The 23,099-nt window shown below is 50.9% G+C and overlaps 2 protein-coding genes across 9 annotated transcripts in view; one reads left to right on the top strand and one right to left on the bottom strand.

Moving 5' to 3' along the window:
- Positions 1–1,889, top strand: part of CEPT1 (choline/ethanolamine phosphotransferase 1) — a 40,968-nt gene extending 39,079 nt beyond the window's left edge. For all 5 annotated transcript variants that reach the window (XM_047785052.1, XM_047785050.1, XM_047785051.1 and 2 more), the window contains exons 8-9: positions 523–648; positions 1,194–1,889. In XM_047785052.1, the coding sequence (XP_047641008.1) occupies positions 523–648; positions 1,194–1,313 (246 nt within the window). In that variant the 3' untranslated portion in view covers positions 1,314–1,889. The remainder of the gene's footprint in view (positions 1–522; positions 649–1,193) is intronic.
- Positions 1,890–2,446: 557 nt separating this feature from the next.
- DENND2D (DENN domain containing 2D) lies at positions 2,447–22,880 on the bottom strand. 4 transcript variants are annotated; one of them, XM_047785049.1, is made up of 12 exons: positions 22,654–22,880; positions 17,770–17,945; positions 16,760–16,872; positions 15,752–15,821; positions 14,899–14,976; positions 13,771–13,911; positions 12,243–12,391; positions 9,198–9,375; positions 6,156–6,197; positions 5,669–5,753; positions 5,170–5,409; positions 2,447–4,719 (listed from the first exon to the last, which is right to left on the bottom strand). In XM_047785049.1, exons 1-12 carry the CDS (start codon positions 22,709–22,711, stop codon positions 4,643–4,645), a joined length of 1,407 nt encoding a protein of 468 aa, XP_047641005.1. In that variant the 5' UTR covers positions 22,712–22,880; the 3' UTR covers positions 2,447–4,642. The 4 variants fall into 4 exon arrangements, with proteins under 4 accessions (XP_047641005.1, XP_047641004.1, XP_047641002.1 ...); XM_047785048.1 differs by lacking the exon at positions 22,654–22,880 and adding an exon at positions 18,497–20,283; XM_047785046.1 differs by lacking the exon at positions 22,654–22,880 and adding an exon at positions 18,197–18,489.
- Between the last annotated feature and the right edge of the window lie 219 nt (positions 22,881–23,099).

Raw genomic sequence — 23,099 nt, 5'->3', positions numbered from 1 at the left:
GTCCTAGAGTTTGCCCTCCTCCGGTCAAATATCTTGACATCAGTTGGGAGCTGTTTTTACTCTTATGTGAAGCTACAGTTTGAGATTACCAGAAACTACTTGAACTTCTACAACTCTTCTTTCTATCCACAAAAATAGATTAATAATTTATATATTTATTTGTTATAATTATTCATTAAATTATAATGTAATAATATGGATCAAATTATAATTTGTTTATTAATTAATAATTAACCAATAATTCATTTGGTTATTTAGTTTGCCTTCTTCACTCTCAATCTGTACATCAATTTAAGGCTCTTGTGGAAAGTGTATGTAGGGGGACTTAGTTGACATGGTATATCATTTTGATGGGTAGCTCTCATACCCACTTTGTGTTGTAATTTTAGTTTTGGAAATTCAACAGGTATTGCTAAAGAAGCTCTTGAAGCTTGATATTTGATCACAATATTGATTTACTATGTAGCTCACAACTGCTCTGATATGAAAATGCCTCCATCACTGATTTTCTTCTATTCGTAGGTGGCACATATGACTAAAAGTGAAATGCATTTGCATGACACAGCATTCATAGGTCCAGCACTTTTGTTTCTGGACCAATATTTTAACAGCTTTATTGATGAATATATTGTTCTTTGGATTGCTCTGGTAAGTTTTGTACTATATTCTGTTTCATGATTTGGAGGCTACTTGTTTTCTTATTTCATTGGGCCAGTCCTGAGAGATGGATAAGTGTAATAATTTGAAATACCAGAAGACCACATTTATGGGACTTCATGAGAGTTCCTTGTGGCTTCATCTTTGAGTCTTTTTTTTTTTTTTGCATTATTCTTATTAGTCCTGTCTACATCATGGCTCATAAATTCTGTGTTTCTGACTTTGCAGGAGTTGACAAAATACACCCTGTGGGCTAGTGGCCAGTTTTTGTAAATAAAGTTTTATTGGAACACATTCATGGCCATTCATTTATGTTTTGTCTATGTCTGCTTTTTTGCTACCATGGCAGAGTCGAGCAGTTGTGACAAAGCCAGTTTGTTGTTCCTTGATGTAAAGGAAAAATCGTGAGGAGATTGAGTTATTGTGTGGAATGGAAATGACTTTGAAGAAAGTCAGAAGCCACTCCTTGGCCTTTAGGAAGCATAGGGATAGCCTAAGCAGGTCCTGAAAAACCTAATAGTCTCTTTTTTTTCCAGGTCTTCTCTTTCTTTGATTTGATTCGCTACTGTGTCAGTGTTTGCAATCAGATTGCATCTCACCTGCACATACATGTCTTCAGAATCAAGGTCTCTACAGCTCATTCTAATCATCATTAGTGATGCAGTTGATGTTATTATATAGGAAACTCATGTTTTCTGCAGGAAAGAATCTGAACATACTAAGAAAGGGGCGGTTAAGAATAAATATAATTTATAATAATCAATGTTGTATAACTTTTATTCTTTGTTATTGGTAACACTCCTTAACTATGCTGTGTAAGAATGGGAATTTCAAGTTCCATCTTGTATATTGTGCGTGTCGTCATACAGCATTTGGCCCAAGAAAGCATGCAGGAAAAAAATGCCATGTGTTTGTCATTATCCTGAATTCAGAGTAAAATTGTCGTGGGGAGCAGATCCCCAGTGGTGGAGATTTCTACTGTAGAATATTTGTGGGCCAAAAATGGTTGCTTTATAATTTTAACAAATCATCATCTTTTAGTGACATCCTTGTTTCATGTCTTCTCAAGCTTTCTTTACTAAGGCATTCAGCTTGTGGCACAGATTTATCCCACTAGCTTGTGGGGTGGCACGAGTGATAAAGATCTTGAATTTGGATTGAGAAGTTTCCTATCTTTACACTGTTGAGGAAGTCTTTTTTTTTTTTTTTTTTTTATTGCTCAAGAAATGGTATCTCATGGGCTTGGGAAATCCTGTTAGCATGCATAATAATGTGGTAACTTTGTCGATCCATTTTATTTTTTTAAATAAATATATGATCTGAAAGCCAGTCTTTTTCTCAGTTTTGTTCAGTGGAAAGGTAAACTAAGTTTTAATGTCATTTTTAACATTTTTTAACAAAATTTATTTCTGTTCTTTAATAAATAAGGAAATTCAGTCAGTTGAGTTATTATGTGTCCTGTGACCTTTCTATTTTGTATGAAACTGTTTAACTTAAAACACAGGAGTGCTCTATGCTCCTTTTCCCTCTCAGTAGGTTTTTTTGGTTGTAGTTGTCACCGTTGAGATTACAAGTGTTTTAGGAATCTCAAACCCTTCCCCAGATTTTCAGTAAGAGGCTCAGGCCTCTCTGGGCTATTATTGACAATCTGCACTCTCCTTTTCTGGCTGCTCAGTATCTGTACAACAGTTTGAGATGAAAACCAAGTGTCCTCAGTATCTATAAACCAGATCTGTTTCCTTGGTATATAGATAGTTCCGTTGCTTGAATGAAGAGGCAGACAAGAAGATTTCAACTATTGACTAAAACGAGGTGTCTTTATTATTGAGTTTTATTTACACCTTGTTTCCATAATCATGGATAAACAGCGGTGCTGCCTTGCCTAATAGCCAGAACTCTTTCCTGCACTTTTAATAGTTCCATCAGTTCCATGTAATCATGGTTAGCAGTGACAGTGAAACCTTCTGTTTCTTTGCTAGAATGTAGCAGGAAAGGGAAATTTCTCACTACCTTTGCTCCCTAACAACTCCTCAGGCATCTGGGGTAGAGAGGTGCACATAGGAAAACGCTAGAGCAGATCAAATTTTGTAGGTTAGTACAGAGGAAAAAGAAGGAAGAATAATTAACTTGTTTAGCAGAGTTTTGCATCACTGTCTTGTTAGGTAGACATAGCAGATGTTAATTACCTACAGCGGACATTGACATCTGGAGAGGCTAGATGGCACAGCAATGTCACAACAATTGCTCCTTTTCCGAACGGGAGCTAGAATCCAGAACTTCTGAATTGTGGTCAGGTGTTCTCTCCCGCACCGTCGGAGCTGTGGTGGAAGCTATCTATGGTGGGCTGAAACTACAACTTGAGATGCTAGAATCTTTCTCAGCATAAAGGGAAGACGTTCAGGTTTTTGGTGTGTGGTTCCTTCAACTCCAGACACCATCAGCATCAGATTAAGGGTACATTTATAGTAAACTGCAGTTGGTCCTGAATCTCCTTAGGATTTTATATCTCATTAGGTGTCAGAATCATCTGAAGAAGTTTAAAAAATACAGGTTTCCATGTCCTGTCTCTAGAGATGATTCAGTAGGTATGATATGGGGCCTCATATGTTCATAAGCTCCCTAGGATTCTAGTTCTTGTAACCAAGTGAGGCACAACTAGGCTTAGGAATCGCTGCCATAAATGACTTTAAAAGGTGCAGTAACTTCGAAGCTGTGAAGAGTAGTAGCATAGTTAGGGGTGGCATGCGGATGATGGAACATCTGCCACCTGCAGTAGGTCTCTGTACCCCTCAAATAAAATGATGTTGGCTTTAACTTCAATTTGCTAGCCCCAGTCCCCAGTCCCACCCTCTAACAACATTTGTGTTCTTTGTACAGAATTCAGGGGCCTCTGAGGACCATATTCGTATACACCCATTAAAAAGATGGAATTTGTAAAAGATAAGATGCTTCTATAAGTTTCCCATCCCTTCACAGTGTTTAAACAGAAGCTGCCAGTAGAGGTATAGAGGGAATATGGACCAGGTGACACTAAATTCCTTCGGCTGTTTCAGATTATGACTCTCTTCTCTCCAAAGGAAAACATGTCAATGTGGGGATCCCTCTACCTTGAGCTAAAGAGCTGAACTGGGCTTCTCAGGATAGTGAAGTAGGAAGCAGGATGTCTAATGGAGAAAGCTCCAAACTGGAAATGATAGACAGACAGACCTATTTCTGGAAGTGTTCTTCACTGGCTTCTGTCAACCGAAATGCTTACCCTCAAGTTACCTTAGACTGCATATGTTTCACTTTTCTCCCAGGATTCTGGAAAGCACACCTGACTAGAACCAAGAGCTGCTGCCATGTCCCCAGTGCTGTTGCTGCTTTTACCGGTATCCCTTATCCTTCTGATGAGAAGGTCTGCTGACCTCTACAGTTCTGCCACTCCGCACACAGCCCCAGAGTTCTGGGCACTATTACCAGGTCTTCCACTTCTAGTCCAGTTTATTCTCACATCTATTGCCTTGTTTGTCTGGTCCTCTCTCCCTAGCGGAAGCTAGAGATAACACATTTAAAGAACGAAAAGATTTTCATCTTTATTCTTATCCTCACATGTCCATAGACGTCTTTTTTTTTTTAATGTGGAGAAACTGAGCTTTCTCTGTGGAGGATCTTGTAATAGTGGTTCCTGGAAGAGGGCGGTTACAGCAACTTCTAAGACTGTAGCACCTCTACTGCTGTTTCCTGCCCTCTGTCACCTCTGCAGAAAAGGCAGCTTTGCACCCAGCTCTGTGAGCACAGAGGTCAGAGCCTTCCAGAGTCCTAAGAAAGTTGATTCCAGGCATCCTGAACTCAAGACACCCACTTGAAGCAAGACCTGGTTACCAGGACTTGGAAGAAGGCTGTGAATTCTGGGGGCTGAGAGCTTCACTGAGCCTACCATCATGGCAGGGCCCAAAGTCCACAACTGGCCTGGAGGTCTAGTCACTCCTCTTCTCCACAGCTCTTATTTCACAGTCTTTTCCTTTGATTTCTTCTGTTTCTTCTGTTCCTCGTATTCAAGTATTTTCTGCTGGAAATAGCCTGTGGGTTCAGACACAGGTGTCAGAGGCATCTCATCTGGCCAGGCAGACTAAGATGAGCTTGGGAGCGAGGGTCAGAAACATGGTCTGTCTGCTGCCCTTGCTGCCCCCTGCACCCACATACCTGCCTTTGGAGATCCTGGTATTTGATAGGACCCAAAAAGGGGCCTAAAACAATAATTAGTAGGAATGAGCTCCAGACTAAAACAAAGAACATAGGGCCTCCTGCTGGTTGATGAATAGAGCCACTTCTGCAAAATGTCAGCCCAGGAGGCATTCTCTCGGGCCTCAGGTTATCTCTTTCCAAGCCCACTTGATAAGACTGCAGCTATGGTGTGGGCCTCCCAAGAGAGATGCTCTTTCCTCCCCTCCTGGTCATTGTAGGGCCACACCCAACTTGGAGGCAGTGACCCCTCCAGGCTGAGATTGAAAGGGCGCTGTAACTGTATACCTGCAGGTGGGTTCTTGCTCTTCTCAGCTTCCTGGATGAAAAGGGAAAAGAGCTGTGTCTTCACAAACTTCTTCACAAATCGACGGTTGGCCTTGGAGGGCAGAGCCTTGTAGAAGGCCCGTTCTTGGAAGTGGCCTTGCCCATTTGCCTCCCGCTTGATGTAGGAAGCATAGTGGCCCACAGTCTTGACAAAGAACTGCACAAAAGGTCCTGAAACATGCTCGTTGATTTGTTCTGAAGCTGCAGGGGACATGTAGAGACCATTGCAAGCCGAAAGCTCTCAGGGAAGGGGTGGAGTAGGGTTCATAATTACTGTTTAAAGTGGGGGACGAGCTGCGGGTTCACCACTGCTTAGGAAGCATAAAATCTCATATGCATATGTGCCCTAGAACAAGGCCTCTGGAACTAGCCCAGGACAGCTGAGTGAGTTTATTTTATTCTGGAAGGGAATTGTCAGAATAAGGGAATCATGCCAAAATAAGGGGGGCTTAGGACTTACTCTGTAACTCCTTGATCTTCTGGCCAAGAGAGTCTAAGATGTCATCCTGAAGCTTGGGTGGTAGGATGTGCTTTTCATCACCAACCTAGGAGAGGACAAAGCTCAGAGGTCAAGCAGTCAGGGAGCAAGCATGGAGTGAAGTATTGCAGCGAGTGTGAGGAAGGCATGAATTCTATAACCACTCCACCCCCCAATAATTGGCCACATAGAAGAGAAACAAGTTGTTTCTTGGTCATCAGTTTGACTCTGAACATGAGCAAGTCTCTCTATCCCTGTGATACTTGGTTTATATCCATGCTCCAAAGGTACTAACAGCAATTGCCTTGTAAAGTCATCTGTCTTTGTCATGGGAGAAAAGAGATCTTATTAACCTGGGTTCTCAGTCAACAAAAGTACTTAAAGTTTGCCAAAGCAAGTGGAGCATCGTAAAGACTAGAGCAACTGAATTGGCGGTGGGCCTGCGGGGCATCTGAACACAGACACTTACTGACATTAAGAAGGTTCCTTCACAAAGATCCACCAACAGGACCTGAAATAGACACAGCATAGCTTTATCTCTTCCTCTTTCTCCATTTTTGCCTATGGCCGTACCTTTCAACCCAAGTAGCAACAAAATCAGCATCTTCAATTCTCATTTCCTGTCTGATACTCTCCTTTCCTTACTCTCTCTCCTTTCTCCTTTCCGGGGAAAAGGGTATGAAGGTGTAGGAAGTGAGGAGTAGGGGAGAGAGCTAGGAAGAAGGGATACAATATGGGTATATCAGAGCCAATCACTCCCTTAATAAACCCTTGATCACAGTCATGGCTTCTAGACATGGAACATTTAGTACACGGCACACACCACAAGTGCTTTGCACATTTTATCTCATTTAATCTTCCCAACACTCCTGTAGAGGCAAGTCCTGTGCCTGTTTGGCAGGTGAGGAATCAGACTCAAAGAAATGAAGTTGCCTGAGGTGATAACTGCTAACAAAGAGTAGAACCAGTTTCCAAGCCTACACTGGGCCGTTCTTGGGATTGCATCCTTCTCCCTCCAACTCTCTTGGTGTTTTTTTTTGTTGTTGTTTTGGCTTTGTTTTTGGGTTTTGGGTTTTTTTGCTTGCTTTATTATTTTTATTTATTATAGTTGGTTGACAATGTTGTGCTAATCCCCGCTGTATAGCAGAGTGACCCAGTCATACATAGATACATACATTCTCTTTCTCATTATCTTCCATCATGTCCTACAACTCCCTTTCAACTGCCTTCCCTGTGGTCAGCTTTAGGACAGGGATGGGCATCTTTTTGATTTTTTTAATGCTTACAACAATGTTATGTACAATTGTCTTGACTTCCATTTTAAAAACTCCACAGAGCTTTGGGCCTTCCAGCAGGAACAAGAGAATGAGCCCAGGATCAACAGGAAGAGAAAAGGAAAAGCAGCAATCTTATGTCTAGGGGCTGCTAGTGGGACAAGCCCAGGGCTGGAACTTGGGGGACCTGAGTTCTAGAGCCAGCTCCATCATTGCCTGAGGGGACTTCAGTCTAGACTAGAGATGACGAGTAGGCATCCCACTGGTTGAATTCCAACCTACAGGTCTGTCTCTTTGAGTGTCAGTATATTTAAGTACTTGAATCCAAGATTTAAACTGGAAAATTTCACATAAAATTTGGATTTAGGGCTTCTTCTGAAAAGTCAGGAGTTCCAACACTGGTCCACCTTTAGATGAAACTGAGCACAGCTGCCTCCTTTAGGCAAGGCATGTGCTCAACAGTTTATCATAATCCCCCAAAGCCAATATTGGCTATTTAAATGCCTGTGGGGTCCCTCTTTTCAGTTTGTGACCCTTGGTCTCAACAGAAGGGTGAATGATCCCTCCATGCTCCCTTCTCCCAAATAAAAATAAAGCGAGCACCTGCAAAGTGTGTCAAGAGACAGGGCAGGCTCTGTTATTTTCCGTCGTCAGGGGAGAAAAATTGAACTAGTTCAGGCCTGAAACCACTTGCACACATGGGCTCAGATGCCCTGCAGGGCAGGCTGTTCATTTCAGGCGGTAGGAGGCAAGAGTGTGTGAAGAATTTTCTCGTGAAGTTGTTTCCAGAAATCTCTCCAGCACTTGGGTATATTGCTGTCTGTCAGGTGGTCCCTTCGAGAGAGCTGACGTGAGGCATCAGGGGACCCCTGCTAGCCCTTTCTCTTCCTCATTCCCTACCCACCTCACAAAGAAGCTGCAGAGCAGTAAAATAGGCCAAGAGTCTTAGATACCAGGAGCTGCAGTCTGACTAGCCTTCGGGTGTCTTCCCGCCAGGCCACTGGAGGAGGAGCCGCAGCTTCTGAGGAGCTGGAGCTGCAGCATCAGGAAGTTTCATAACTTCTGGGGTTGAGACATTTTAAGTCTTATTGCTAAACATGAGGTTGATACTCTGTCCCAGTTAGTCACAGGCAAAGGCTGGCGCAAAAGGCATGTGTACTCAGCAGTTCTAAGGAGGGCTGCGCGGTCTGGGGAAGCCAGGAAGGGAGCCTGCTTCTTTACCTCCCAGCAGCGCTTTGTGCAAGAAGGGCTTTGGTTCTACCTTTGCCGGATCTTGCTCTTGCCTGTGCAGCCTCAGAGAAGTCACTTGGCTTCCATGGACCTCAGTTCTTTCTTATGTAAATGGAGGAAATCCTCCCACTAGGGCTGGTGGCATGCCTTCAGTAGCTTATTTCTAGACCCTGCCTGTCCCCCTGCCCCCGGTAGACCCTTCGTCCGCACAGAGGGGGTCAAGAGTTAGCCAGTGCAGACATACCTAAGCAGCTCTTCTGGCTTGAGATTATAGTCACATGCTATCTCTAGAAAGATCCTAATGGCAACTCAAGCAAAGCACGGAGTTGCTCTTCCCACGCTGGAAACAGATTGATGTTACTAATGCTCATTTGCACCACCGAGCTCCCTCTGGTGTAACTGGGACAGTGCCAAGAAATAAGCTGACAATCAAAGGGGATTTGGACCTATATCCTCATTAGCCAGCTGAGCTCTGAGCTAAGCAGAAAGATGACCCTTGCTACAAAAAAATTTAAAAAAAAAATCTGCATTTTCAAGACTCATTGTTTGCAGGAAGGAAAGCTATGTTAGTTTCCTTCCAAGCCATGTGAATAAATTCCAGTGGGGTGTATGTTGTATAGACCAGCTGTGCTCATCCGTGCAGAAGAAAAATGGGACACCCGGGGCCTGCTCCCTGGGACTAGCTGGCCTGGGAGAGTTGGATGTCCCCCGAATAAGTTACATGCTGCCCCTTAAGCCCAAAGGGAAGTCATTCAGGAAGAGGGAGCAGACACTTTTTTGGAGTGTGAGGTACATGTCAGGCACCAGGCGAGGTGCTCTGTGCAGATTATTTCCCCGAGGGTCCCTAGGAATCGAACACCGTCGTTCCACTTCTACAGATGAGGCCACTCAGGCTTAAAGAGGTGAAGAGACTTTGCCCCTGATCAGTCAGCTGTTAGTAGTAGAGCAAGGATCCGGATCCAGGTCTGCCTGGTTCCAAATCATGCCCTCTTCTGGCCGCACCATACCTCTTCCATGGGGCTCTCCATAACCTTCTCCCGGAAGCGCATTTGTACTCCAACCATGAAGGGAGTGGGGCAGCAGACAGTGTCCAGAAGGCTCTCGGGGACGACGGGGATGTAGGTGTGGGCCCAGCTGAAGGGGTAGAGCAGCGCGGCAGCAGCATGGATGCACTGAGACAGGGTGCTGGGGACAGGGCACAGGGAGTGAGAGTCAGAGGGGCCTCCCTGCACCTCCACCCTCGCGCACCCCCACCCAGCCCACCACTGCCGGCAGCTGCTGATGCTGCCTGTGCCGACCCACGAACAAGTCTGGGAGCCATGCTGGTCACAGAGCTTGTGACTGCTTGTAGCTGGGAGGGGAGGGCCAGAAACCAGGAGAGACTGGGGCTCCTCCCATCAGCGAGTATATAGATGCAAACTATTGCATCAGGGTTAGTAGATGCAACCTATGACATTTAGAGTGGATAAGCAATGAGGTCCTGCTGTATAGCACGGGGAACTGGATCCTATCACTTGTGACAGGAACGTGATGGACAATAACATGAGATAAAGAGTGTATATATATATGTCTGACTGGGCCACTTTGCTGTGCAGCAGAAATTGACAAAACATTATAAATCAGCTATAATTTTAAAATGCAGGGTGCTACTTGATCCTTCTTTTCCCAGTTAGTCGTCTCAACTCACTACTGGGGGGAGACTGTTGCTCTAAAGAGAGAAGGGAAGAAACGCCCCCACTCCCACAGTTCACTGATCAGGCCCCTTCTCTCTTCTCACCACTGAGCTACCAGGAAGCTAAGAGCCAGCCTGCTTTTAAAGACCTCACAGTGTAGTTAAGGAGACAAGCATGTAAACATTGGGGTGCAGCAGAGAAGTCAAGCCTTATTTCCTCCTTTGGCCTCGCCCCCAGTCTTTAACTCTCACGGCTCCCTCTGGCCACTTGAGGTTATTTAACGTTACCAGGTTGGTGCCTGCGTTTGCTGGGGAAATTCCTAGATTCCAGGAACCTCTGACCAGCAATTCCTACCCGGAAAGTCCCACCGAGGTGGCTCCCCCACCCTTTCTAATGAAGTCTTCCCCGTGTAATGATTGCCCAACTCCCCCCCCACCCCACCCCCCAAACCTACCCAGCACATGCACACAACCCCACACTCTGTCTTCTCTATTCTCCACTAGCTTTCATGGCTCTTCATGTCTCCAAATTGCCCCAAAGCCAAGGCCAATAAAAACACAGATGCGGAAACCGTGTTTCAGTTCTTGGTATCAAGCTAGCACTTCCTGAGTTAGAAAGATGGAATCTCTGAGAGTCTAGCCAAGGTTTAGGCTGACTGGAAGTCCCCTTCCTGCCTGAACTGCAGAGATCTCGAACTCTCGGTGTGGGAAGGAAGTGGGGAGTGGTGGGGTCACGCCTGAGGGGTGAATCCTGCCAGCCTTTGCCCACCTCCAGGCCAGCTGACACCCGGAGTCACCTGCCCTCCCGAAACACTGATCTTAGGGGGAAAAGGCCCAAATCCCAGCTCCAACCATGTCAGAAACATGTAATTTCCCTACAGGGCAAGGGTGGAAGAGCTATTTCCAAAGTGAAAGATTACACCACTTCCCTGGAGAATTAGCCTATAGCTGGTGCTTTTTGGTTACCACTGATTTTTGCAGAAATTTCTCCCCACAAACCCCGTTCCCTGTATGAGCTTCCTTTCTTCTAAAACTCATGACATTCGCCTGACCCTCTGGCCTAGCAGTTGAGGCCCTAATGTTAATCCTTTTTCTTCTTCTTCCCTAAAAGATAAAACCAGGGTTATTAGCCTAATATCATCAGTCTTTTCCATCCCCAGACACAAAGAGGTCAACTTTCTACTGTTTTATGAGTTTTCTCACATCTCCATTCTGGGTTTGTTTTTTGTTTTTTTTGTTTGTTTGTTTGTTTGTTTGTTTTGTCTTTTTAGGGCCACATCTGCCACATGCGGAAGTTCCCAGGCTTGGGATCAAATCGGAGTTGCTGCTGAGGCCTATGCCACAGCCACAGCCACAGTCACGTGGGATCGGAGCCGCATCTGTGACCTACGCCACAATTTGCAGCAACACCAGATCCTTAATCCTCTGAGTGAGGCCAGGGATCAAACCCACATCCTCATGATACTGTCAAGTTCTTAACCCACTGAGTCACAATGGGAACTCCTCCCTTGTCCATTCTGTCACATCTGCCCAAGGCTTTCTCAGACTTGAAGCCCCTAAGAGGTAGAGACCAAGACAGGACAGTGTTTTGTTTTGATTATACACAGGGCTATGTTTGAGCCTATTATTAAGAAGAGCAGCTGGCATTTACCCGTGTGTGCCTGGTAGGGTGCTAGTTACCTAATGTGCCTTATTTCATTGAATCCTCACCACACCCTTATGAGGCTGGTACAGTCAATACCTCCCTTTTACAGATAAAGAGATCATGACTTCAAGAAGGGAAGAAATGCACCCAAGGAAAACCATGTAGCTGAAGGTCAAAGAAAACGACTTGCACCTTGGTCTACTGATTTCAACACCTATGCTCTCAATCACTACAGACTTCTACATCCCCTCAAGGTCAAGGCCCATGTCTTGTTTGTATCTTCCTGAGGCCTGGCATCTGGTAAACAGTTGACACACAGTGCGTGTTTGTTGAATGAGTGACTAAGTGGACAGATGAGATGTTTGCCCTTAGGGATGATGCTTGACCTCCATACCATGACCAGATGCCTCTGGCCTCCACCCCTTCCCTCCCCCAGCCTTTCAAAAGCAGAAGCCTATCCACAACCACGCTCACTGGTCTCCACCTGGGCTGTTACTGGAACACTTGACACCCTTCTCAGAGCGAAGTCAGGGACCTCCTTCAGGCTTAGGCAGCAGTCAAGTTTGGAGGCAGAAACAGGGGGACTGCAAGAGCTGTCTCTCCAGGTTTAGAGCAGATCAAGACTGGGAGGTGAGAAGATAAGCCCACAGGTCCTATAGCCTGATTTCCTTCGAGAACCCTGCGGTGTGCTCCCTGGAATTTGGCGATGGCCGTCGGTTCCATGGCTGGACCCACCTGAGACCTTCTGCCAGGAAGATGATTCTTCTCTCCAGCACTGCAGAGGCAAAGATCTGAAGGATCTGCTCAAAACTGAGACAGTGCAATAGAGAACTGAAATCCACATGCTCTAGGTGGGAGTCCAGGGGCCGCGTCAGTGAGATAAACTGTGGGGAAACCAGAGAGAGAGGGGTGTCACTGAAAAATCACGCAAACCCCAGAAAGCGGGGTCGCTACTGCCCTCCACCCCGCACCCCACAAAGGAATCCATCTGAACCTGCCTTCCCTCTGCTAAAAACCCGCTAATGGTTTCCCTCCGCTCTGAGGACAACGCTGATGTCCCTGCTTGGCTCACAAGGCCGTGCTTCCCGCGCCAGCCTCACCGGGGGCTCTCCATGCCCTCACCTCACTGTGCCTCCTCGATTCCTTTCTGTCCCTCAAGCATATCATGCTCTTTCCTGCCTGCGTTCTCCCCTCCTCTGGGCTGCTCAGCCCCTCCATTCTTATCCGCATTTATGTCTCAAAGACCTGCCTTGGTCGCCGATGTGTTTCTCATCATTTTCTCATGTCGCATCCTGTTTTCCTTTCACCACAATCACACAATTTTTAAGCATCTATTTATTTGTGTATTTACTTCTTTTTTCTTTTCTGGCTGCACCGGCGGCATACGGAAGTTGCCAGGCTAGGGATCAAATCCAAGTCACAGTTGCGACCTACTCGGCAATGCCAAATCCCTAACCCACTGCACCAGGCCAGGGATCAAATCCACACCATCACAGAGACAAGGCCGGATCCTTAACCCCTTAACCCCCGAGCCACAGCGGGAACTCCTGTGTGTTGACTTACTTAAATCTGTCTCTCCCACAAGACTCCGTAGTGTCAGGGACAGTATTCATTTTATTTAGCACTTTATGTGCAGAAAATAGTATAGCTCGCACACAGCAAGACTTCCAAGACTTCCACACATAAGACCCTCCCCCTTATTCTTACACATGGGGAAGCCAAGTTCAGAGGGACGCCGAGGTTATCTAGACTGGAATTCTTAAAAATCTTTTACTTGCTGCTTTGTCTGCTTAATGCCTTAAAACAGCAGCATCCTCATTGTGGCGTGGGTGGGGACTCGGGGTGGGGATGGATGATAAGAAAAAGTCAGGTGGAGGCCATAAGGTAGAGATATGGGACAGACACGGGGAGATAAGGGAGGTAAGGGGGGGAAAGTGGCGGTTTGGGGGCTGGGAGCAAAGTCCATTCTAGCACCAGGAGCCTCAGCTTCCACGGTTTGCTTATTATAAATAAAAGTCTTGGTGGCTTAAACAGTGACTAGGTCCTTGTGAGTATCAGGCTGGGGGAGGGGGGACGGAAGACTTGGGTTTGATGTCCGGCTCTGCCAATAATTCCAGCCACGTCCTGGTCCCTCCCTGGCTCCGTTTTTCTGAATGTTAGCCACGCGCGAATGGAAGCATCTGTGATGAAAGGAGCCACAGAAACCCGCCCCCCACCCCCCTCCAGCCAGGGAGGGAGGGTCTGGCCCGTTTTGCTCACCCACCTCCGTGCCCGAGTCGGGGATGAAGCTCTTGAGGGTGACAGTCTTCCCAGGAGCCGGGAAGGCCGCCTCTCGGAGGCCCTGCATGAATGGGTAGATGACGGCCACGGAGATCTGATGCCTCTTCTCCACTTCATCCAGGATCTGGGCGGCAGAGACCACAGGAGACGGGACTCAGAAGGATGCTCCTTGGAGGGTGGCAGAGACCTCGTGTGTGAGGCTCCTACGCTGGTCCCGCCAGTCCTCAACTGGTTCTCTTTCCTCCCTGGCAGAAGGCCGTCTGCTGTTTATCTCCTGCATCAGATCCACTTTTTCCTGGCCTTCTTTTCATCCTCTCTCTGTTGATCCACATTCCTCCCTTCTAACATCCACGTGAACTAGCTTCCGCAGGAAGCCATCCTAGACAAACGCATCAACCGTGATGGTACCATGTTCTCGTGTGTGGGTGAGAGGGGGAGCCTGGAAGGCTGGGCCTCTTGGGTGCCACTCTGCCCTTCAGCTTCCACTGGAGGCTCCCCTGGACCAGGCACGGCCTCCATCCTCAGGCCCTGCACAGATGAACCTTCTGCCCAAGCGAAGGCTGCCAGCGTTTACTGCCTTCATCCTCCAAGGGGGCCCGGCTGGGCCCTTGGCTGACGCCCTTTCCTGGCCACGAAGCCATGCCCCTTCCATTCTGAAGCACTCCTTTCTGATCCCAACTCAGGTTGGCGCTCCACTTAGTGCCAGCAGAAGATCCGTTCTGCCCTTTGCATATATCATGTCCTCTGAGCCTCACACCAGCCCATGACACAGGAAGGTGAGGGATCATTACATGTGTTTGACAAACAAGGAAACAGCAACTCCCAATTGCTCACCTGGAGCGCTTCCCCATCCACTCCAGCTGCTTTCTTTCCTGCCTAGAGCAGGAGCAGCGGACTCCCTGCAGGGGACACCGTCCTCCAGGGTCAGTTCCTACTTTTCCCTAAAGCTGAGTCAAGCCCAGGCCCCTCTCTGCCCCTTTCCTCGGGGTGCCTCGCCTGACCCCCGGCTGCGGGGGTGGAGCGCAGGGAGCACAGGCCGGGCAGGCGGCCAGGCAGGCCTGGAAGCTGAACAGGCCCAACAGGCCCCCGAGGAATCCCGTTCCACCCCTACCTTGGAGAACAAGCCGAAGCAGCCAATGCAGCTGATGATGCAGTACACCTCCGGGAGGCGAGGGCCGCGGCCGGCGGGCTGGGGACAGGGGACGGAGAGGCTCCTTCAGGGCTGCAGCCTCCCCAGGGCCTCAGCCAGGCTGAGGCGGATGGGGCATGGGGATGGGGGCTGGGGGCTGGGGCTGGGGCTGGGGGGATTCATGGCCAATGGTGGGCCGGAGGGAGGAAGGCCTGGCTGTGCAGAGATCCCATTCATGGGACAGGCAGCAGGAAGGCATGAATGGGCACTGAAATCGTAAGACCCTGAGGGGCCCTGATTGGCTCCTGGGCAAGCACTGCCGCCATCCACCCCGTCGGGTGGGCAGAGAGGGAGCAGGAGTGGTGTAGAGATGCAGAAGTGGCTTGGGTGGGAGGGGAGCACTGTAAAAGCGTCTTGGAGAGACCAAAGGAATGAACCTCATCTTCCAAATCCCCAGGGAGGCTCTGGGAGGCCCTGGGTCGGGGGGGGGGGGGGGGGGGAGGGGGGGAATCGGGGGGGAGGGTGACGAGGCCCGGATAGAGGCGGCAGAGAGCGGGTTAGGATGGAGCCTCCCACATGGAGGAACAGGTGAAAGCCTGGGACAGGAAAAACCAAAGCATGGCCTCAAAGGTCCCCCAGGGAGGTGAGATGGGGGCCTGTGTCCCGGTTCTCATGAGGCTGCGGAGAACACTGACATGGCAGCAGAGCTGGGCTGTGCTCTTGCTACAACCAGCACGGCAGGGAGCCTTGGCTTTTGCAGCCGAGGCTTGAGCAAACCCAGCTGTGGAGCAGAGCAGGCTGCAGAGAGGAGGGGGTGGTTCTGAGCTGCACAGACCAAGAGGCGTCTGCAGTATCCGATCTTCCTGCTCCCATCCACATTGGTCAGAACAAATGAGAAGGTCTCCCTGAGGAAAAGCAGACAAGGCCTAGTTGGCACCTGCTCACTAGATTCTAAAACAAGAAGGCTGTCAGCCTCAGAGGGTCAGTGGGGCTGAGGAGGACCCAGGGGAGCTGCGGATCAACCCTGAGAGTAAGAGTAACAGCAGGAATTTATTTAAAAGCGCTTCTTGGTGTCAGAGTCTAATTGCATCATCTCATTTAATTCTCAAAACAACCCTTTGCAGTAGTACTTCTCAATTACTATCCCCACTTTAAAGATGAAGGAACTGAGACTCTGATGGAGTGGGTTTTGTTTGTTTGTTTGTTTGTTTGTTTGTATTGCTTTGTTTTTTTGCTTTTTAGGGCTGCACTCACGGCATATGGAAGTTCCCAGGCTAGGGGTTGAATCAGAGCTGCAGCTGACGGCCTACAGCACAGCCAGAGCAATGCCAGATCTGAGCCGCATCTGTGACCTACACCACAGCTCAGGGCAATGCCAGGTCCTTCACCCATTGAGCGAGGCCAGGGATCAAGCCCGCATCCTCATGAAATCCTAGTCGGGTTCGTTAACTGCTGAGCCATGAAGGGAAATTCTAACCCAAGGTCATTCAGCGCATAAATGGTAAAGCCAAAATTCAAGCTCAGGCAAATCCCAGGACGCGTCTAGGTCCATTTTCTGCCAGAGGCAGTCAAAACACGGTGATTTTCATGCCTAGGACCGGTGACGAACCTGGCCCTTCTTCAGACAGAAGGGACTGGCCAATCTGGTTAGCTTAGATCTCTTGCCTCAATGGACCCCAGGTGAAATGTTTATAAATGAACCAACCCCAGTCCCTCCCCATCAGGGAGGAAGCTGGCGAGACATCAGCACACACTCCAACTGAGGGGGCGCAGGAGCCACGTGACTCATACGTGTCCCTCTCCTCCAATCCCAGAATCCCCTGACCCCGGGCCGAGAGATTACCTGGGATACTCAGTGAGGGGGGCCCACTCATTGCCATCTGGGAAGCAGAACAAGGGGATGGCTCCCAGCAGCCGCTCCTCCTCCTCCTGCTGGCCCCGAAGCAAGTTCTCCCGCTAGAAGGAAAGGGAAAGAGGCAGATGGACTGTGGAGGTTGGAGCAGGTGGAGCGGGCTTGGGGGCTGGCGGGCTTCTTGAGAGGCTCTAAAGCAGTCTGAGAATCAGTGTTTCCACCAGGGTAGCATGCGAAGCATGCCTCTGCCCGTCCCTGCCCAGAGACGGCATTCTGGGTCTGGCTGGAACAACCCCAAGGCTGAAACAGCCCCTCCTGGGCCAAGTCTACATGAACCCGGGTTGGACTTCAAGATCCTAAGGCTCTACATCGTCAGGAAGGGGGCCAGGACCACGCTGAATACACAAAGGCCCAGAGATTGAGTGCCCGGCTTCTGGGAGGACCACATCAGAGAGACACCACATCAGACAGGAGAAGCAGCTGGCTCAGTGGCCGCACTGTCAGGGTGAATGAAAAGGATGCCCTCGCCCCCCCCCTTTACCCACTGTGGGGCCAGACAAGAAGGAGCCTGACGCTTGGGCTGTGGCCATGGGGCTGAGCTTGCCCCCCAGCTCTGTGCCTGCCCCTCCCCTCCTTCCCGCCTACCCTGCATCCCTGCGAGGACCTCTGGAAGAAGGTAAGCTTCTCTACAGAGAAGGGTGGCTGAGGATGGAATCTGAAAGGCCGAGGAGGTCCCCCGAGGGGCACAGGACTAGCCCAGTCTCCCAGCGAGGGAGCCCAGGTCGGTTCCTCCCATAAAGGCCAGACCGAGATGCTGTGGGTGATACCAGAAAACAAAGCTGGGCCTGAAGGAACCAGGAGCAGTGGGCTCAGGGCAGCTCCCGGCTCAAGTCCTCCCAGGGCGGGTGGGGGAGGGGGAGAGTCAGGGAGGGCCCCTCCCCCCACTGCCTCTCAAACTCCCAGGTCCTCCATCCCCCACTGCTTCTTCCTCCAGTCCTTACCTTGGGAAACTGGTAGGTGATCGTGGGCTCGTAATCTGGCCCCGAGTGCTTTTTTTTGAGGGAAACCACGAGGAGGTATTCAAAGAAGTGCTGCCCTCCAGCAAAGTTAGGTAGACAGTGCTCCTGGGTCCTTTCTGGTTCCTTTACTCCTTCCCCTAGATGGTCCTGGGGAGATCCTGAAACCGAGAGACCAGGGCCCACGGGTATCTCACTGATGCCGGCCCTGAGTGCAGGCTGGGAGGCTCCCGGCAACTTCCGCACCTCTAGGCCGCCCTGCCAACGCGGAGGTCCCCGGAGCCGGCCCCTTGCCTCAGGTCCTGGGCTCAGAACCAAGTGGGCCCTTTCCGAGCCTGGCCTGGGAGATTAGGAACCACCAGGAGCCAAGAGGAGGAAAGAAACCAGTAATCCGGAAGCCAAGGCAACATACCAGGGAGGCTACCATGGGAGGCCAGAGGCCCGGGGGTAGCAGGGACTCTGTCCACTTGAAACGGCATGCTCTGAGTGCACTTGGACTCAAGACATCCGAACAGGCCAAGGGCCACGTGGCTGTGACCACACCAACCCCCAGAGAGGGCATGACCGGCTCTGAAAACCAAGAGAGGAAACCTCCCAGCCCAGTCACATGGGGAAGCAGGTGGAGGACGAGCTATAAAAGGAAGAAAAAGAAGCCTTTCATGGAAGCAAGAGCCACCCTGGAAAAAAAGGAAGTGGGCCATCCAGTCCAGACCTGCTCCGTGTCGAGGCAGCCACTGTCCGAAGCGCCCGAGTAGCCTGGCTACCGCTTGTCTGTCCATCTTCTGGGGCGCATAAGGCATGGAGGGCTGCGCTTTCCTCCGACACAGACTGGCTACAGAAAGCCTGAGAAAGCGGCTGCCGTCTCTGTCTCCAACCACAACGCTATGAACTCAAGCCGCGCATGGTCTTCCAGACAGGGGAGAGCAGTTTCCATCCTGTGCACCCAGTGGTTGAGCAAGAAGGCTGACGGGACCCAGGAAGGCAGCAGAACGCCTGCACTGACAGAGGCAGCATCCTGGCACTGCAACTCAGACCTCAGCTCCTCCCAAGAGCCCCAGGGTGTGGTGAGAGAAAAGGTCATAGGCAAACACCTCCAAAAGCCCAGCTGCTTCTGGGCTACGGGCTGTCAATTCCTGGCTGCAGGTTGTGCAATGGGTTTATTTACAACCTCAGGACAATGACGAATGCCTGATAACATCAGACTGTGAGCACTGGACCTCGATAGCACCAGGAAAGGGATCTTCTATCTCCATAATTGATTGCCGACTTTTCGCTTCTTAACTTGGTCAACAGCGGCAGATAACCCCAGCCAGGTTGCCTGCTGCACCCTGGGACTTTCAGAACTTTAAGGCTGCAAGCAAGAGCACAGGACCCATGGCTCCTCACAGCAAGGATGCCACTGCCTCCCCTGATTCAAATCAATAGACTTGGCCTCATTCATTATCTAAGTGGAGAAATTGTTCTAGCAAGAGGAATTCCTGGATATCAGTATGAACCTCCTCTCTCGGGGATGAAATAGCAAAGTCTATCTCTGGGCTGGAGAGCTCCTGCCATCTCAGGACATCTACGATGGCACATCTCTCACCCCTGCAATATGTCCCCAGGCAGACATGTCTCACTGGGACCCGTTCCAGGGCTCCAGCAAAGACTCCCTCCTCCCACATGGGAAGCACTGACTCAGGACTTTCTCCCCAGCCTATAGCAGGGGACTGGTTGCATCAGCAGCCTGAGGGTCACTCGGTGGCAGCAGAAAGCATCTGGGTGATCTCCATCCCACCCTCTCCATCCCAGCCCGCTCCTGCTTAGGTCAGCAGTTCTGGCCAAGCTAAGAGCACAGCAGCTGACCCCTGGGGCGCCAGTGGTGCTGGGGGAGAGGGAAAGAATAGCAAGAAATCGCCTGGGAGTCTCACTTAAACCCTTGAGTGTGTAAATGCACGTGGTAAGAGAGAAGGACTTTCCCCAGACGGCTGCCCCTAAGAGGAACCAGGAAGCAAAAGCATTGGGTGCCAGTGTCTGCCACTCTTGCAAAGAATTAGTAGCCCTCTGGAAGAAAGCGGGGTGCCAAAATAGGGCCAGCGGCTGCTTGCTCTTAACAGCTCCAGACCTGGCTTCTGTGGACATAAAAGCCAGCACTCAGTGACCCAGCCATGACTCCTGGGGAGAACGCCAATCACAGTAAATAAGGATGTTACGAATGCTGTAATGGTGAGAACAGTGACCTGGAATGTTCAGATCTGTCACAAGAGCTGCCTGGCAACCTGCACAGACTGGCTGTACAATCCTCGCCACTGGTCTGAGGAACAAGCATCTCCTGATACACATGGGGAAACTGAGGCACAGAGCGATTCAGGGACTATTTGGGGACTACGATAGAATCGGTTGGGGTGGGAATTGTGAGAGTTTCAAGTGCAGGCTCCTGCCTTCTGGATGCAGCACACACCAAACATCCTACAAACGTGGGATGCCTCCAGTTTGCCAAAGAACTTGAGAACCAATCTTTTTTTTTTTTTTTGTCTTCTGTCTTTTTTGGGTTGCACCCGCAACATATGGAGCTGCAGCTGCCAGCCTACACCACAGCCACAGCAACTTAGGATCCAAGCCGTGTCTGCAACCTACACCACAGCTCAGGGCAACGCCAGATTCTTAACCCACCGAGCGGGGCCAGGGATCGAACCCGTGTCCTCATGGATACTGCTCGGGTTTGTTAACCACTAAGCCACGATGGGAATTCTGAGAGCCAAAATCTTTTCACTGATTATTCCAGAACCTCAGGAAATGATTCCTTTCCCTAAATCCTTTGGGTTGCATTTTCAGCCCATTTTTTTCCGGCTTTATCAGGAGAGCCAAGAGAACAGCAAAATTCACAAACTCAAACAAAAGAAGTTACTGGACGTTGGGGCTGAGGTTCAAGAAATCCAGAAAAGCACAGCTTTCTTCTCCTCTTTCAAAGGGAATTATCAACAGACGAGAAAACACCCATCAAACGCACGTTTAATACAGGTCATCTCTTTAATCTCCAGTGCCCTAGAAAGGAATTTTTATCCTGAGTTTTCAGTTGAGGAGGGAGCCACCCTTTCTAGGGAAGTCAGGAGTCTGGTTACACTAGTTTCTCCACCAGGAAGCCCCTCCCACAGCCCTCTGACGAAAAGTCCCAGAACCAGCTAGAATATAGGTGAGGGGACTTTCTGTAACTTTGATCTGGCAAGCTGGCCCTTCTTCTTCTGGCTCAGCTGCTCTCAACCCGGGACCACCAGCACTGCCCCTCCTCCCCACGAGGTTGAGTTACATCTGCACCTATGTGTACACACACACACACACACACACACACACACCTACCACGTAATTGCCTTGGGGCCAAAACAGCAAAGGAGGGAGGGGGAACTCCCTAGGAAGAGAGAGGACAGTATGGAAGATGAACAGGTACACTCTCCTGGCGGGACGGGTACCAGACCTCAGGCACCTCAGACAGGTACCTGAAACAGGGAACCCTGGCTGTATGTCTTACAGTTCCTCCATGTCCAGGAAGCTCCCCCCAGGCACAAGCATCAGCCCTGTTTTGGGACCACATGGGTGGAACAATCGAATGTCTCCTCTAGGCTGAGAGAACTGACTTCTTCCCTTCACACAGGCTTCTGAGGGTTGAGGAAAACCAAAGAAGACCAGGCCAGGGACATTCAGAGAAGGGAGGCCTCCAGCTCCATTCTGCACCTGCTCCTGGCACTGCATACATCCAGGCCTCTGTCCCCACCCATGGTCTCTGACCTCTCTGCCTTGCTACACGTGGAACAACCAGATTGATACTGGTAGCCTGGACACCAGGCTTCCAGGGAGAAGGGGGGCAGGGCAGGGGTAGGGGCAGGAGTAGCAGGGATCTCCCCTCTAGGTCTCCACAGCTCTGGGAGGAGTGGGTGCAGGGGGTCTCGCGCAACCTTTTGACTGCCAATGTCAGAAGGGATGGATTTCTGGGAAGGACACCTGCTCCTTCCTTCTCAGAAGGTGGGACCTCTGGGCAAAGTATCTCAGGGTTGTGGCAGCAGCAACAAATGTTTGAATGAATGAAAAAACAACAACAACAACAACAACAAATGAATTCCTAATGCCCTGCCTTCCCAAGCCCGGCGTCCTTGCTGAGAAGAAAATGAATATTGACTTCTAACCCCCACAATCCTGGAAGGGAGGCATCGCTCTGGCTTCGACGATGGGGAACTCAAGGGATTGGGAAACTTGACGTGTCTGATTCGCACGCGGAGGAAGCGGCTGAGCAGGAGGTGTCGCAGCTCTGCCCGCGGCCACACTCGCCAGGGATCCTCGCCGCCCTTGGGTGGGGGTGGAGGGTAACGTCGTCGGGGAAGACCAGCTTTGCGGCGGGCGGCTCTCCGGGGGGCAGGGTCGCGGCTGCCACCAGGGGAGTCGCGGGGCGGCGAGGCGGGGCGGGGCGCCGGGCGGCTGGGGGCCGAGGCGGGGTCTCCCCGGAGGGAGCCGCGGCAGGGGCGCTGCAGGCACGCTGCGGTTGCCCCACAGGCTTCCTGGCTGGAAGACACGTGGCCCCGGGGCCCCACAACCGTTTCCTCTGCCAGCAGCCTTCCCCTCAGCCCCGCTGGCGTGGCTTCTCCTCGGACCTCCCACCCGGTCCCCACCAGCCGGTTTCCACCTCTACCTGCACCCTCTCTCCAGCTCACCTGATCCCTGCCCTGCCCTCCCCACCTTCCCCGTGCCCTTCCGACTGCTTCAGGATCGCGGCCCTCCGGGCCCCCCCTCCCCTCCCTGGCCCCGGGTCCCCGTCACCTCCTGTCCTGCCCCCCAACCCCCACCGCGGGCTCCCCGCTGCCCCCGCACCCTCACCCCGGCGCGCCCCGGCCCGGCACTAACCCCCACGGCCGCGCTTCAGTCGCAGGCTGGCTCGGAGGCGGCGGCCGAGCCCATCCATGGCCCCTGGAGTGCCCGGCGCCCGCTCCCAGGTCGGCACCAGCCCCGCCCCCCAGTGCGCGACCTCCGCGGGCTGGACACTTTCACTTTCACGCGGGGGGAGGACGAGGGGACAGGCCCGGGGCGGGGCAGCGCACCTTCCGGACTCCGGCCCAACCCCCGGCGCACCTGGGCGGTCCCGCTCTTCCCTGGGCCCCGGGCAGGGCGGCGCGGGGTGACAGAGGGCGCTCGACGCGCGTCCGGGAGGGGCGGCGCCACCTCGCTCCCACCCTCCTTGGGGCGCCCCGGGAAGCTTGACTTTCCGAGCCCTGAGGTCCCCAAACGCGCGGGGTCGCCACGAAGTCACCCTCTATCTCCGCAGCAAGCAGGGGAGTGCTCGTCCGGTGGGC

This window comes from Phacochoerus africanus, chromosome 6, assembly GCF_016906955.1.
Source record: "Phacochoerus africanus isolate WHEZ1 chromosome 6, ROS_Pafr_v1, whole genome shotgun sequence".
NCBI lineage: Eukaryota > Metazoa > Chordata > Mammalia > Artiodactyla > Suidae > Phacochoerus > Phacochoerus africanus.
The sequence above is the reverse complement of the archived record's forward strand: the minus strand, read 5'-3'. Positions and strand labels throughout refer to the sequence as shown.